This window comes from Cheilinus undulatus, linkage group 13 (genome assembly GCF_018320785.1).
Source record: "Cheilinus undulatus linkage group 13, ASM1832078v1, whole genome shotgun sequence".
Lineage (NCBI taxonomy): Eukaryota > Metazoa > Chordata > Actinopteri > Labriformes > Labridae > Cheilinus > Cheilinus undulatus.
This window is the reverse complement of record NC_054877.1, coordinates 20,897,597-20,909,689: the sequence shown is the minus strand read 5'-3', so window position 1 is coordinate 20,909,689 and position 12,093 is coordinate 20,897,597. Positions and strand designations below refer to the sequence as shown.

At 37.3% G+C, this 12,093-nt stretch overlaps 1 protein-coding gene across 4 annotated transcripts in view; it reads left to right on the top strand.

Annotated features, from left to right (window-relative positions):
• LOC121520728 (oxysterol-binding protein-related protein 1-like) overlaps positions 1-8,479 on the top strand; it is a 33,909-nt gene extending 25,430 nt beyond the window's left edge. For all 4 annotated transcript variants that reach the window (XM_041804320.1, XM_041804321.1, XM_041804318.1 and 1 more), the window contains 11 exons: positions 991-1,066; positions 3,062-3,196; positions 3,290-3,387; positions 3,508-3,690; positions 3,772-3,879; positions 4,171-4,260; positions 4,433-4,559; positions 4,660-4,776; positions 6,650-6,773; positions 6,863-6,953; positions 7,354-8,479. In XM_041804320.1, coding sequence (XP_041660254.1) covers positions 991-1,066; positions 3,062-3,196; positions 3,290-3,387; positions 3,508-3,690; positions 3,772-3,879; positions 4,171-4,260; positions 4,433-4,559; positions 4,660-4,776; positions 6,650-6,773; positions 6,863-6,953; positions 7,354-7,456 — 1,252 coding nt within the window. In that variant the 3' untranslated portion in view covers positions 7,457-8,479. The remainder of the gene's footprint in view (positions 1-990; positions 1,067-3,061; positions 3,197-3,289; positions 3,388-3,507; positions 3,691-3,771; positions 3,880-4,170; positions 4,261-4,432; positions 4,560-4,659; positions 4,777-6,649; positions 6,774-6,862; positions 6,954-7,353) is intronic.
• The last annotated feature ends 3,614 nt before the right edge of the window (positions 8,480-12,093 follow it).

Here is a 12,093-nt window from a genome sequence, read left to right as displayed (position 1 = left end):
TTCAAGCCAAGCTTTAGGTGCAATTTTAGTTGTGTCTTGATAACACATGCTCTTCTACATCTATTCATGAGTATTGCATGAGACCAGAGCAGCTGAAAGCTCATTAGCTTACAGGTGTCTGATGACTTTGTTCCAATATGGAGGCTCAAGCTTTGTTCTCCGCTCTGCAACTTTTATGATATGGGAAGTAATAGAAATCCTCTCGTAACTTTCTGTGATGAATAACAGAGGTTAACAGGTTAACAGAGGTTGACTTAAAAATGTGTTGAAGCCATACAAGTCCAGGCACCATCTTATATTTCTGATCTTGTAAATTTTTATCTTGTGACTGGAGTGTTGGATCCTCTGGTAGGATCTATCTGTTTGATGACTAAAAGTGATCAGTAGGCCGGCTGGGCCCCCGACAACCCCAGAGAACAGGCCCTCCCCAGTTACGACTTATTGATCATATCAATGCATATTGGATCAGTAGCATTGATGGCAGCATGGGTGCTGGCTAAAGGTTTCTTCATTTTAGAGCTTAAAGTACTTCATGCTATTGTTGGGTTCTGATTTTGACATTAACTATTGGTGCCACCTTCTTTGCCCAGTTTTGACACTTTTATGTGCCACTTTTAATCAATTTTGCACAATTTTCACCCAATTTTGCCTGTTTTAACCCAATTTTGCCACTTTGTAAATCCCATTTTATGAATTTTTCCACCTATTTATGCCACTTTAAACCTGTTTTTGCTACTTTTGATCCTTTTTTGTCATTTTAAACACAATTTTACTACTTGTAACCAGTTGTTGTCCCTTGAAATTCACATTTGCCTATTTTTTTAGCCATGTTTGATACTTATTAATCCCATTTCACTACCTTTTCCACCCATACCTGTCACTTTAATCCTGTTTGCCACTTTTTACCCATTTTTGCCACTTATAATGCCCATTTTTGCCATGATTTGAATTCTGCTTTAGAAATAAAGTTATTTGTCATTTGTCACACAGAACATGTCTGCCAGCTCCCATGTTCTCCAGGAATGAGGTTAGCATCTGGAGTATCCTGAAAAAATGCATTGGCATGGTAAGAAGAGACGATTCCCCTTAAACTGACTGTCTTTTATTTGTTGTGCATAAATTGACTGATATTTAAAAACAAAGCTTAGATATTGTGATAAATGACTGTTTGTATTATCTATAACGTATGGTGGGTTTTAGGAGTCTAGTCATTAGTTTCAGTGTCTTGGAGTCCTGTGGGATGTCAGTCCTCACTCTGCTCCAGCCTGGATTTAATTACCTTTAATTACATCTCTTAATATTTGATTCTCTAATTAAATGTGGCTAATGAGTCGTGCAGTTCAACTGGGTGGTGAAGATATACAGTCAATATACAGACACACATGGGACACGTACAAAGTGTGTATGAGTGTAGTCATGTGGTCATTTGATGAGGTTAACATGGCTTGGTTAATTCATCTCTTCATGCAAACCATATTTAGGTTGTTGTGTGCATTTAAGGAAAAAGATCAAAGTTTTCACAACAAACCTCAGAGTTTAGATTAGATCAAAAGTGCAAGTTATTGTTAAATACTGTTGCTTTAATGGTATAGAGGTTATGCACTGACATCACTCTTGGCAGGTGACACGACTGTTCAGCCAGGCTGAGTGGCAAAATGGTCTGAAACACAACTGTTTCGTAATGGCACATTGGTCATAAATTGAGTTTTCTGATGCTATATTGACCTGATTTTAAGGACGCAAAGCAGAGCCCGAAGGCACACATCAGCCTGGTTCGGCCGAGATGGATGTGAAATTGAGTTAACATTTTTGAGTTAACATATTAAAGTTTTAATACTACGATGCCTTAGATCAGATGTTTCTCTGTATTTTAGTGTTTTATTTACTTCTCTCTTTAGCTTATCCCCATAAAGATCACTCTGGTTGTGAAAACTGATTGTAAAAATCTGTGGTTTAGCCTATATCATAACAAGATCAATGTACCACAGTTGCCTTACTTAATCTAGTTCAATTTTTAACCCAACTTAAAAATTTCAATGTGACAAGTTCACACGTTACAACTCTCAACTTTCATATTATATTTTACAAACTATTACAGCAATGACTACATTCACTTCATGAAGCATTCACAGAAAAAAAATTAAGTATTTAACCAAATAGAATTCATGTTAATTTACAAAGGCTACGTTATAGCCTGATAAATATTGATGGACCTTATGTTGTGTTTTGTCTTTGTCATATAAAACCAATCATGTTAATTGGACATAGCTTAGCTTATATTTTTGGCTTCTTTTGAATGCTAGTAGTAGCTATTTTAAGAGCACAGCTTCATCTTGTGTCAACAAGACCAAACATTTCTTTTAACATATTCTATCAGATGAAGATCTGGACTGACTGTGGTAAACATCATCAAGATGTAGTTACTTAAAAGCTGCCTGTGATGTCACATGCGTACCATCTATTGAAAAAGTATTGTGTGAGAAAAACAAAAAACACAATTACATTTTAAATGCTATGCAGCCATTTTAATTTGAAGTAATTTCCTGTAACTATGTTTGACTTTAGTTGATTTTAAAAGTGAAATATGACACCCCTTTTCTAACTTTTACCCCAGCCTTGATCCAACTAAAACTTCTGTGCTAAGGTTGGGCAAAATATAATATACATAGCTCAAGCCCACAAGGATGTTTTGACCCTGCGTAAACCAACTCTCAAAAGCCCCTGCTGTGCCTCTTTAAATGCAAATGAGCTCCTCCTCAACCTGCCCCTCTCTCAGGTACAGCTATGTGGCTTATTTCACATTTTGTTGGCCAGTAGATATTCAAGATTTCCAAATCTGTGCAAAAATACAAAAAAGATGGTATTCCACGGTATGTTACATTTAATACAAGCAATAAAGTTTCAGTAATGTTTTTTTCATCAAGCTGTGTTTTTCAGACAATGAAAAAGGATTCTGACAATCTCACTCACTTGTTCCACTTGAACCCTGGTACTAGTAACACTTTAGCCCTGATATAACCCCTTCTTCTAGATTGTCACTTTTTTTCTGTATTTCCTGCAGGAGTTATCAAAGATTGCCATGCCTGTGATTTTCAATGAGCCTCTGAGTTTCCTGCAGCGGTTAACAGAATACATGGAGCACACCTACCTCATCCACCAGGCCAATGCTACAACAGACTCTGTTGAGAGGATGAAGGTACCACAAGACCATTTCAGACTTCTTGTACTTTTTTTGTCAAACACTATAAAGTTTCCTGATGTTATTTTATCATAAATATTTGCTGTGTAGTGTGTTGCAGCATTTGCTGTGTCAGCTGTAGCATCACAATGGGAGAGGACTGGAAAACCCTTCAACCCATTACTGGGGGAGACTTATGAGCTCATAAGGTCAGATTTCAGACTGAAAGCAGCGAGTCAAGTATACAGATGTGTTTCAGAGCACACCTATGTATGAAACTGTTTATATTTTGATTTATTTACCAAATATATCTCTGCTCTCCACCACAGGGAAGATTTGGGCTTTAGGTGGGTTTCAGAGCAAGTAAGCCACCACCCTCCAGTCAGTGCCTTTCATGCTGAGGGCCTGAAGGAGGATTTCGTCTTCCATGGCTCAATCTACCCCAAACTCAAATTCTGGGGAAAGAGCATAGAAGCTGAGCCTAAAGGAGTGATCACACTGGAGCTGCCGAAGTGAGTGCATCTTCTTAAAACAGCTCTGCATGTCTGATTTGGTTCCTTTTGAGGCATCTTATATAATGTGTGTTTCTGCAGATATAATGAGGCCTACACCTGGACAAACCCCACCTGTTGTGTACACAATATCATCGTGGGACAGCTCTGGATCGAGCAGTACGGCAGCGTGGAAGTGATCAATCACAAGTAATAGACGCTCCCTTCTCTTAGAGCGCTCTTCCCTGTTTGTCTGTCTGTCTGTAAATGTTCTCCTCACTAATTAGCATGCACCGAGTCTTGGGTGCATGAACATCCTTCTTTCCTTGCTCGGCAGCAGAGCGTTCTACTTTCATATTCAGCTTATTGATCATGGGAAGCAGAACTGGGACGGCTGCCATTAGAACAGAAGAGCAGGATAATTAATGTTTGAAAGCCTTTAGCTCGGCAGAAGGAGAACAGTGAAAGAGAATTGCTAAACGGTCTGTCATTCTGTGGTAGGACTGGAGAGAGATGCAGCATGACTTTCAAACCCTGTGGCCTCTTTGGAAAAGAGCTCCATAAAGTGGAGGGATACATCTTAGATAAAAGGTACTCTTCTCCTAATTACCACTGATTTTATTATTCATCTGCTCTTGAATCGTACTTTTGAGAAAAGGAATAAAATCATGAAGAGCTTCAATATTGTGGTAAAATTAATGATGTATCAATTACTAAAGGTATCTTAAGCTGTATTATTAACATTTTCTTTGATTATTTGCAGCAAAAAGAAACTCTGTGCAATATACGGCAAATGGACCGAGTGTCTTTACACAGTAGACCCTGCTACCTTTGAGGCCCACAAAAAGACTGACAAAAAGAATTCAGACGACAAAAAAGGCAATAAACAGGTATTAGGATATGCTTCTCTAAAGTAAGTGATGTTTTCGATTCCACAAGACTCAGCTAAAACATGAGCGTGTATCCATATGTGCTTCACTGTGGACCCAGAGCAGCGTGGATGAGGAGCCTGAGGAGATGCCTCCACCAGACGCAGAGACAGTCCAGGTCATCCCTGGGAGCGAGCTCATCTGGAAGATAACACCTCGACCAGAAAACTCAGCCAAGGTATAAAGGGAAATAAAAGTTGTTGAAGGGGAGCAGTTTGTTATTATGGAAATGGAAAAGCAGACATAATAGCTTGAGACCAAATTTGTGTGGATTGTTGTTACCTCTGACATTGGGTTGGTGCTTGTATTAAATTCTTGAGTTTATTTACTTCCTATATAAGTAGAAGAAGAATAACTTGCTACATGAACTTTGACTAGCCCACCTCTTCACCAGCCATTGTAGCATGGTATACCACAAGGCTCCATCCTATACCCTTTTCTGTTCTCAGTTTACATGCTTCCTTTAAGCCAGCATACACTGTATGATTTCAAGCCTATAAATAGCTACAAACAGCGATGGAAACACCCTTGCCATCTCTCTAACACAAGTAAACAGTATCGACAGCAAACACAACTAGCAGTTAATGATAACAAATAGGCTATACTTTGTCAGTTGGAGGTCTGCAGGTAGTCCTTTTTCCTGCTACTTTATTTCCTTTATTGCAGTTAGTGAAGGCATATCCAAAGGCTATTCTGCCATTTAATGGTAATTCTAAAGGAAACATGCTGCAAAGTTAAGGTTCTGCTGGGTTTCTTTGCTTATTGTGCAAGTATGTAAAGCCATACGACCAAAACATACCAGAAATTCATACTACCAGTTGGGAGCAGGAAGTAATGTGGCGATGGTTAGTCATCATGTCCCCATGTATACTGACACAACAACAAAGGGCGCAAGATCAGGCTGAAAGTTAGCCTGACTTCCAAGTGAGTCGTGTAACTCAAAATATGTCTGAATCAGCTAAAAATTGCACAGTATAAGAACACATGGGGCCATGGTGAGTCGTCATGTCCCCTTGAACAACTTAAAGTGTCCTGGCCCCGTTACAGTACATCAGGGACAGTGCCTGAAACCTCCTATTGATTTTTAACACCTCTTTTTTTTGGCTCCTAGGCAAAAGCAGATGTAAAATCAAGTCTTTCAGCTCAGAACCATTTCAAAATGCTCTCATCTCTTACCGGCATAGTAAACAGCAACTTTCTGTATTAGACAATTATCCCTGTTCTACCTACTGGTGCACAATTCTGCCGCGTCTGACTCTTTTCAGGTAGAGGGAGAATATCAGTCTCAATCATAGGATGTAAACAGAGTTGGGCAAAGCCTGAGTGGTATCACTCATCTGGTCACTTAAGCAGTTTTTTGGATATCAGTTCATGGCAGTCGACATAATGAACCCACGGTCACAAACTAACTTTAAGTCATCAAAGAAACTGACAACAGGCACCTAAACATCCTGACAAACAGCTGCAAAGTGCCTGCTTGTATTCATATCAGCCAGGCCCCTTCTTATGCATAAATACTCTTTAAAACAGAAACAGACTTGTTCTAAAAAAATCACCCTATTATACAGTTTGTGCTCATTAGGACATGAACTCTGCCAACTAAAATTGTTTTTTTTTTTTTTTTTTAACCAGGCTGTAATAATTTTTTCTCTTCTGTAAAAATGAGCATTTGAACATGGGGTTTGTGTTTGAGCTTTGCACTTGTTTGCCGGCTTCATTTTTAAACTCCACAAGGATACAGGGTTGACTTAAAGGTGGCAGTGTTTGTTTTGAAATGTGCTGAATGGCAGCCCCTCCTATATATATAAATATACAGTTATAAAACTACTTTAAGGCTCCTTGGAGTGTCTGACCCAGCCTCTTGGCAATTGCTTGTCTGATTTAAACTAAGAGTAGAGAGCTTGCTTTTAATTGTTTTGATTCTCATAGTTTTCTTTTTTATGTATTGTACAGCACTTTGGTTGGATACTGCTGTTTTTAAACATGCTTTATGAAAGTTGATTTGGTTTTCTCTCTGTGGTACTTTAAACTTTTACCTATTTTTTGGTCAGTTCTATGCATTTTCTGCATTTGCGATGCACCTAAATGAGCTGGAGAAGAGCATGGAGGGAGTTATTCCCTCAACAGATAGTCGTCTCCGACCTGACATCCGATCCATGGAGAATGGAGATATAGGTACATCATATAACCCTCATTTTAGTCCCTACTATAAGCTATAATATCATATCTAGTGGTTTACATGTGTTTTATTCATGCCTCTTCAGACTTGGCGAGTGTAGAGAAGAAGAGACTTGAGGAGAAGCAAAGAATGGCTCGGAAAAATCGCACTAAATCAACAGAGGAGTGGAAAACAAGGTTAGTCATGGAGTTGTATGATGTAATGTAATTTCCCTCTGTGCTAATTAGTGCTGTTAATTGCCTCCCTGTTGTCTTGTGTTATTTGTTTGCATCCCTCTTATTATATCTGAGAAGGAATGCTACACTCGGTCCAAGGTTTGGTTCAAAGCTTTGCCTTCTTCCTGTTGTTTTTCTGTGGTGTGAAGTGCTACACTGAACTACAACACCCCCCTCAGGACAAAAAGCACCACTGCAACGTTTTGTTACTAAATGCATTGGTTGAGACACTGCACTTACAGATAAAGTTTTTAGAGAATTTATGGAGTAGTCTTGTGTTCTGGTGTGTGCTTTTCACTTTTTTCTTTTAACCCAAAGTGTAATTATGTTAAGTTCATGTTCTCATTGTTCAAACCCGCAGGTGGTTTCAGCAGGGGCCCAACCCTCACAACAAAGCTCAGGACTGGCTCTACTTGAAAGGCTACTGGGACAGGAACTACACCCTGATGCCTGACATCTACTAATAAGTAGAACTACAATCTAACACCAAGGACATGGATGTCTACTTTCACAACCTTTCCACTTCATTTTCTGTACTCTTGTTTGTGCTAGAGCCTCCTATCACAAGCAACAATGTCAAGAAGTACAGAACAGAGGGTAAGGTTGTCATAACATGCTTAAAAATGAAACAAAGAAACCCAGAGGCATATAGCAGATATGTGTGAACAATAAAGCACAAAACCTCTCTGGCCCTTAATCACTTAAATATGTTATAGGCATGAAATAGAATGTATTTTAGAAATACTAATATTTATGTTAGCTAGCTAGAGTGATGAAAAAGCAACTTTGGTATTTTGTTGTTGGTAGTTTGTCCATGGTTCCTGCTGGTCATGACACATTTTACAAACAGTGCAGATGTACGAGATAAAATCACTAACAGTTACAGTTTTATAAAACTTTGATTCTACTTGTTCATACATCTTATAATTCACTGATAAGTATTAGAAGAAAGGTTCACCTGTTAGCAATTGATCATAAATCTAGCAATATTTCTGCAAAGATGAACTCATGTAAAATGTGACATCCAGGGAAAATCATGGGCCGTACAACAATAGGACTAACCTAACTAAAAACTTTAAAGACTTTAAAAGACCTTAATTATGAACTGTATAGTTGTGAATAGAGATGAACAGTGTTGCACATAACATCTACCTGACTGTAGATAAAGTAGCACTTTTTCTAACTATACTCAAATAGAGAAACAGGCTTTGTACTTACTGAGTTGTGTGTGTGTGCGTGTGTGTGTGTGTGTGTGTAAAGGTCTTGCATTTGGTAAGTGTAGTTACTAATATTCCTGGAGTTATTGGTCTAGCTTTCAGAATAAAGCATGTCTATCACTGTAACTATGCAAGCCTTACCTCTTTTACAATCAAGCACTGAAGATTCCTTTACTGTAGTAATAAACAACTGGTAGTTTTCGTCTCTTATTAAACTTTTAGGTATAAAAACCAAATTTCTATTGTTGCTAAATAAAAGCTTAATGTTCATTGAACTCGCTTCATTCTGTGTGATATGTATTTGTGTTGTCAGATGAGTGGTATTCAAATGTCAATGTATAGTTTTATTCAGATCCTAGTTGTTAAACTTTTATCAATCATAAAATTTGTCCTGGCCTTCTGGTCTCTATGATTCATAAATAAATTATGCAGTAAGTTCTTTTTTACAATCCATCCCTGGATTCTGAGGAGAACTGCGGCCGTAAATCTATGCCTGTGATACTGCAAAATGAATGCAGTCCAGCTCAACTGTTCTGCAGTAAATCCTAACTGAATGTGCTGATTTTTTGACTTTTGAAATAGACAATTCTCATATTACTGAGTTGTATCACAAGGAACAACAGTATTTCTGACTCATTGATATCAGTGGTTCTCAACTGACCTGTTCTCTGTACAAACTTCTACCTCCTTAATGAAAAATCACAACCGAAATTTCTGAAAATTTTAACTACTTAGTAGTTAACTACTTAACTACTAAGCAAATTACAGAAACCCTGGGAAGAAGTGCTACATACATTCAATCTGACTCCGTTTTCCGTTTCTTTTTTTTTTTAAACTTATTTTTTATTGGGTTACATTTTTAATATAGGGTAAATAAATGGATAGAAAAACATAGGATAGCACAGACTTACACAGTAATGAAACCATTCAATCATAACGCGAGTATTAAAAAAAATAAATAAATAAAGAAGGAGTTGTTAAGGTCAATGGGTTACAAGTGTGTTTTGTTTTTTTTTTTGTTTGTTTGTTTTTTAAATAACCACAGAGGGGAGATTCAGGTTCAGCTGCGTTTCTTTTTCAACCCGTATATGTTCTCCTACACCGTGTCCACTCAAGTCACTTCATTGCATTAAAACAAAGACAAAGAGTCCCTTTAGTTACATAAAGCAAACGCAGAAATTACATTTAGACAGCCTGACTATTATAAATGACTTCTATCACTTTACTGAGGTTATTAGTGCTTGCTAGGGGGCACTACTTTGCTCCATAATTTATTAAATAAATTACATTCATTGAAAACAGTTCATATGCTCAAACATGAACCCAGGTACGTATGCGTTGAATATTAATTCATTAATGTATTGATATTTGTCTTTGATTACAGGCCAGAACTCCTGCCTCCATATTTGCCCAAAATCATAGTTTTTTTGACACCCTCTGACATCCTCTGTTTCTCAAATGATCCCATTTTTGTATGTAATTCTGATGATTATATTGTGTTAAGGGGCCTCTTTTTTTTAAAATAACTGTTCCATTTCCTCCAGTGATTAGTAAATGTATCCATACATAAATTCAGGGAAAAAGTTAATCTTTCCATATTATATATCTCATTAACAATATCTATCCATTCCTCCTTTCTTGGGCGTTCTTTAGTAAGCCACCTTCTTGTTAGTGCTTTTTTACTGGCCGCCAACATAATTTTAATCAAATATGTGTCGCTAGGGTTACCTGTAGGAGAAATATTTCCAAGATATATTGTACAAAAATCATATTTTAGCTTAAAACCCAAAATACAATTCATATGTTCTACTATTTCTAGCCAGTATGTCTGTATAATGTGGCAGTCCCAGAAGATGTGGAAGTGATCTGCCAGCATGTTTCCACATTCCCTCCAACATTGTCCGATTCCTGGTTGATCTTTCTGTTGTGACTTCATTTTTGGAGTGATAAAAAATCGAATCATATTTTTCCATGTAAACTCCCTCCAGCTGTCTGAGCTGGAAGTTGTTGACTGTGTTTTACAGATTTTCAGCCACTCCTCTTCTAGGATAATTATTTCAGCTTCTTTTTCCCATTTACATTTGATATACAGTGTAGAAGTTTCATTGTATGATTGTAAACTGGAGTATGTTTTGGCTATCAATTTACTAGTGAATTTATTTTTGTACGCATCATTCAGAATATTGATTAGGTCTGTGTTGCTATATTCTGTGTTTTTGATTTTGCTGTTAAAGTGGGTTCTGACCTGAAGGTACCTGAAAAAGTCTTGTTTCTCTAACTGATACTTGTCCTGAAGTTGCTGAAAAGTATCAAATCTTCCTTTATCAGAAATTAGACTGTATGTTGTGATGCCTTTAAATAACCATTGCTTATATCGATCATCCATCTGGACAGGTTTAAAGTCCTTGTCAAATGCCACCCATCGTAGCTCCTTAATATGATTTTCCAATTTCAATTTTCGGCACAGACCAAACCAGACGTTAAGTGATGCTTTGGTCCAGCAGTTTAGGTTTTCTTTTCGTGCTAAATAAAGATTTCTATCTCCCAATAATGTCTGTAGGGGTATATCGTGTTGGCTTAATTCCAAATTTTTCCATTTAGCATAGTAACGTGGATTGCACCAGTGAATTAGGCATCTGAGGTGTACTGATTTATAGTAATTCTCCATGTTTGGTAGGGATAATCCTCCTTTTTCTCTTGGAAGTTCTAATGTTTTATATCTTACCCGTGGTTTTAGGCCTTTCCAGATGAATGCAGAAAACATTCTTTTCCACTCTATAAATTGTTTTGGTGGTACTTCTACAGGTATTGATTGAAAAAGGAAAAGTAGTCTTGGCAATATATTCATTTTTATTATATTGATTCGGTTAATTATGTCTAATGGTAATAAAGTCCATCTGTTCAAATCAGCCTTTATCTCTTTAGTAGTTGTTAAGAAGTTAATGGCATGAATCTTGCTCAAGTCTTTTGGGATATTAATTCCCAAGTATTTAATAGCCTCTTTGTCCCAATTGAACTTACAAATGTTATTTATTTGTGCTGTGGGTCTGTAGTCGTATGAAATAGTTTGTGTTTTATGTATGTTTAGTTTGTAGCCTGAGTAGTGACCGAATGTTTTCAAGAGGGACATTAGTTTGGGTAGACTTGAGTCAGGCTGGGAAAGAGTGACCAATACGTCGTCTGCATATAGGCACGTCTTAAACTCTGTCTTCCCAATCCATATTCCTGTTATTTCTTCATCTTCCCTTATTGCCTGAGCTAGTGGCTCAATAAACAAAGCGAACAAAGCTGGACTTAAGGGGCATCCCTGCCTGCAGCCTCTTTCAAGTGGCACAGGGTTAGATAAATTACCATTTATTTTTATTCTGGCTGTAGGTGAGTGATATATGTTTTTTAGGAATAAGATTACCGAATTATTAAATCCAAAACGTTGCATTGTTAAATATAAATATTTCCAGCGTACTGAGTCAAATGCTTTTTCGGCATCCAGGCTGAGGACAACTGATTTATTTTTGCTTTTACTCATATACTCCATTAAATGTAAAGCCCGTCTTACGTTATCTTGTGTTTGCCTATTTCTAACGAACCCTGTTTGGTCCTCGTCTATTAAATCTGGAATTATTTCCGTTTCACAGCATAATCAGCATTGTTTTTCCAAGACAAGATAAATGAAAATTTTCATTTGATTTATTTCAATGTGTCTATCAACAAAGACGCAGACACAAAAACAGCAATAATAATCACTGAAAAAACAATTTCTGGGTCACAGAGCAGAAAGTCATCAATCAGAACATCTACAACCTGATACATCTTCCTCCAGTGCCTTAAATCTACCTTTAAAACGATTTACAGAGACCAGCTCCTCAAGACATGAGGTCTCCTGT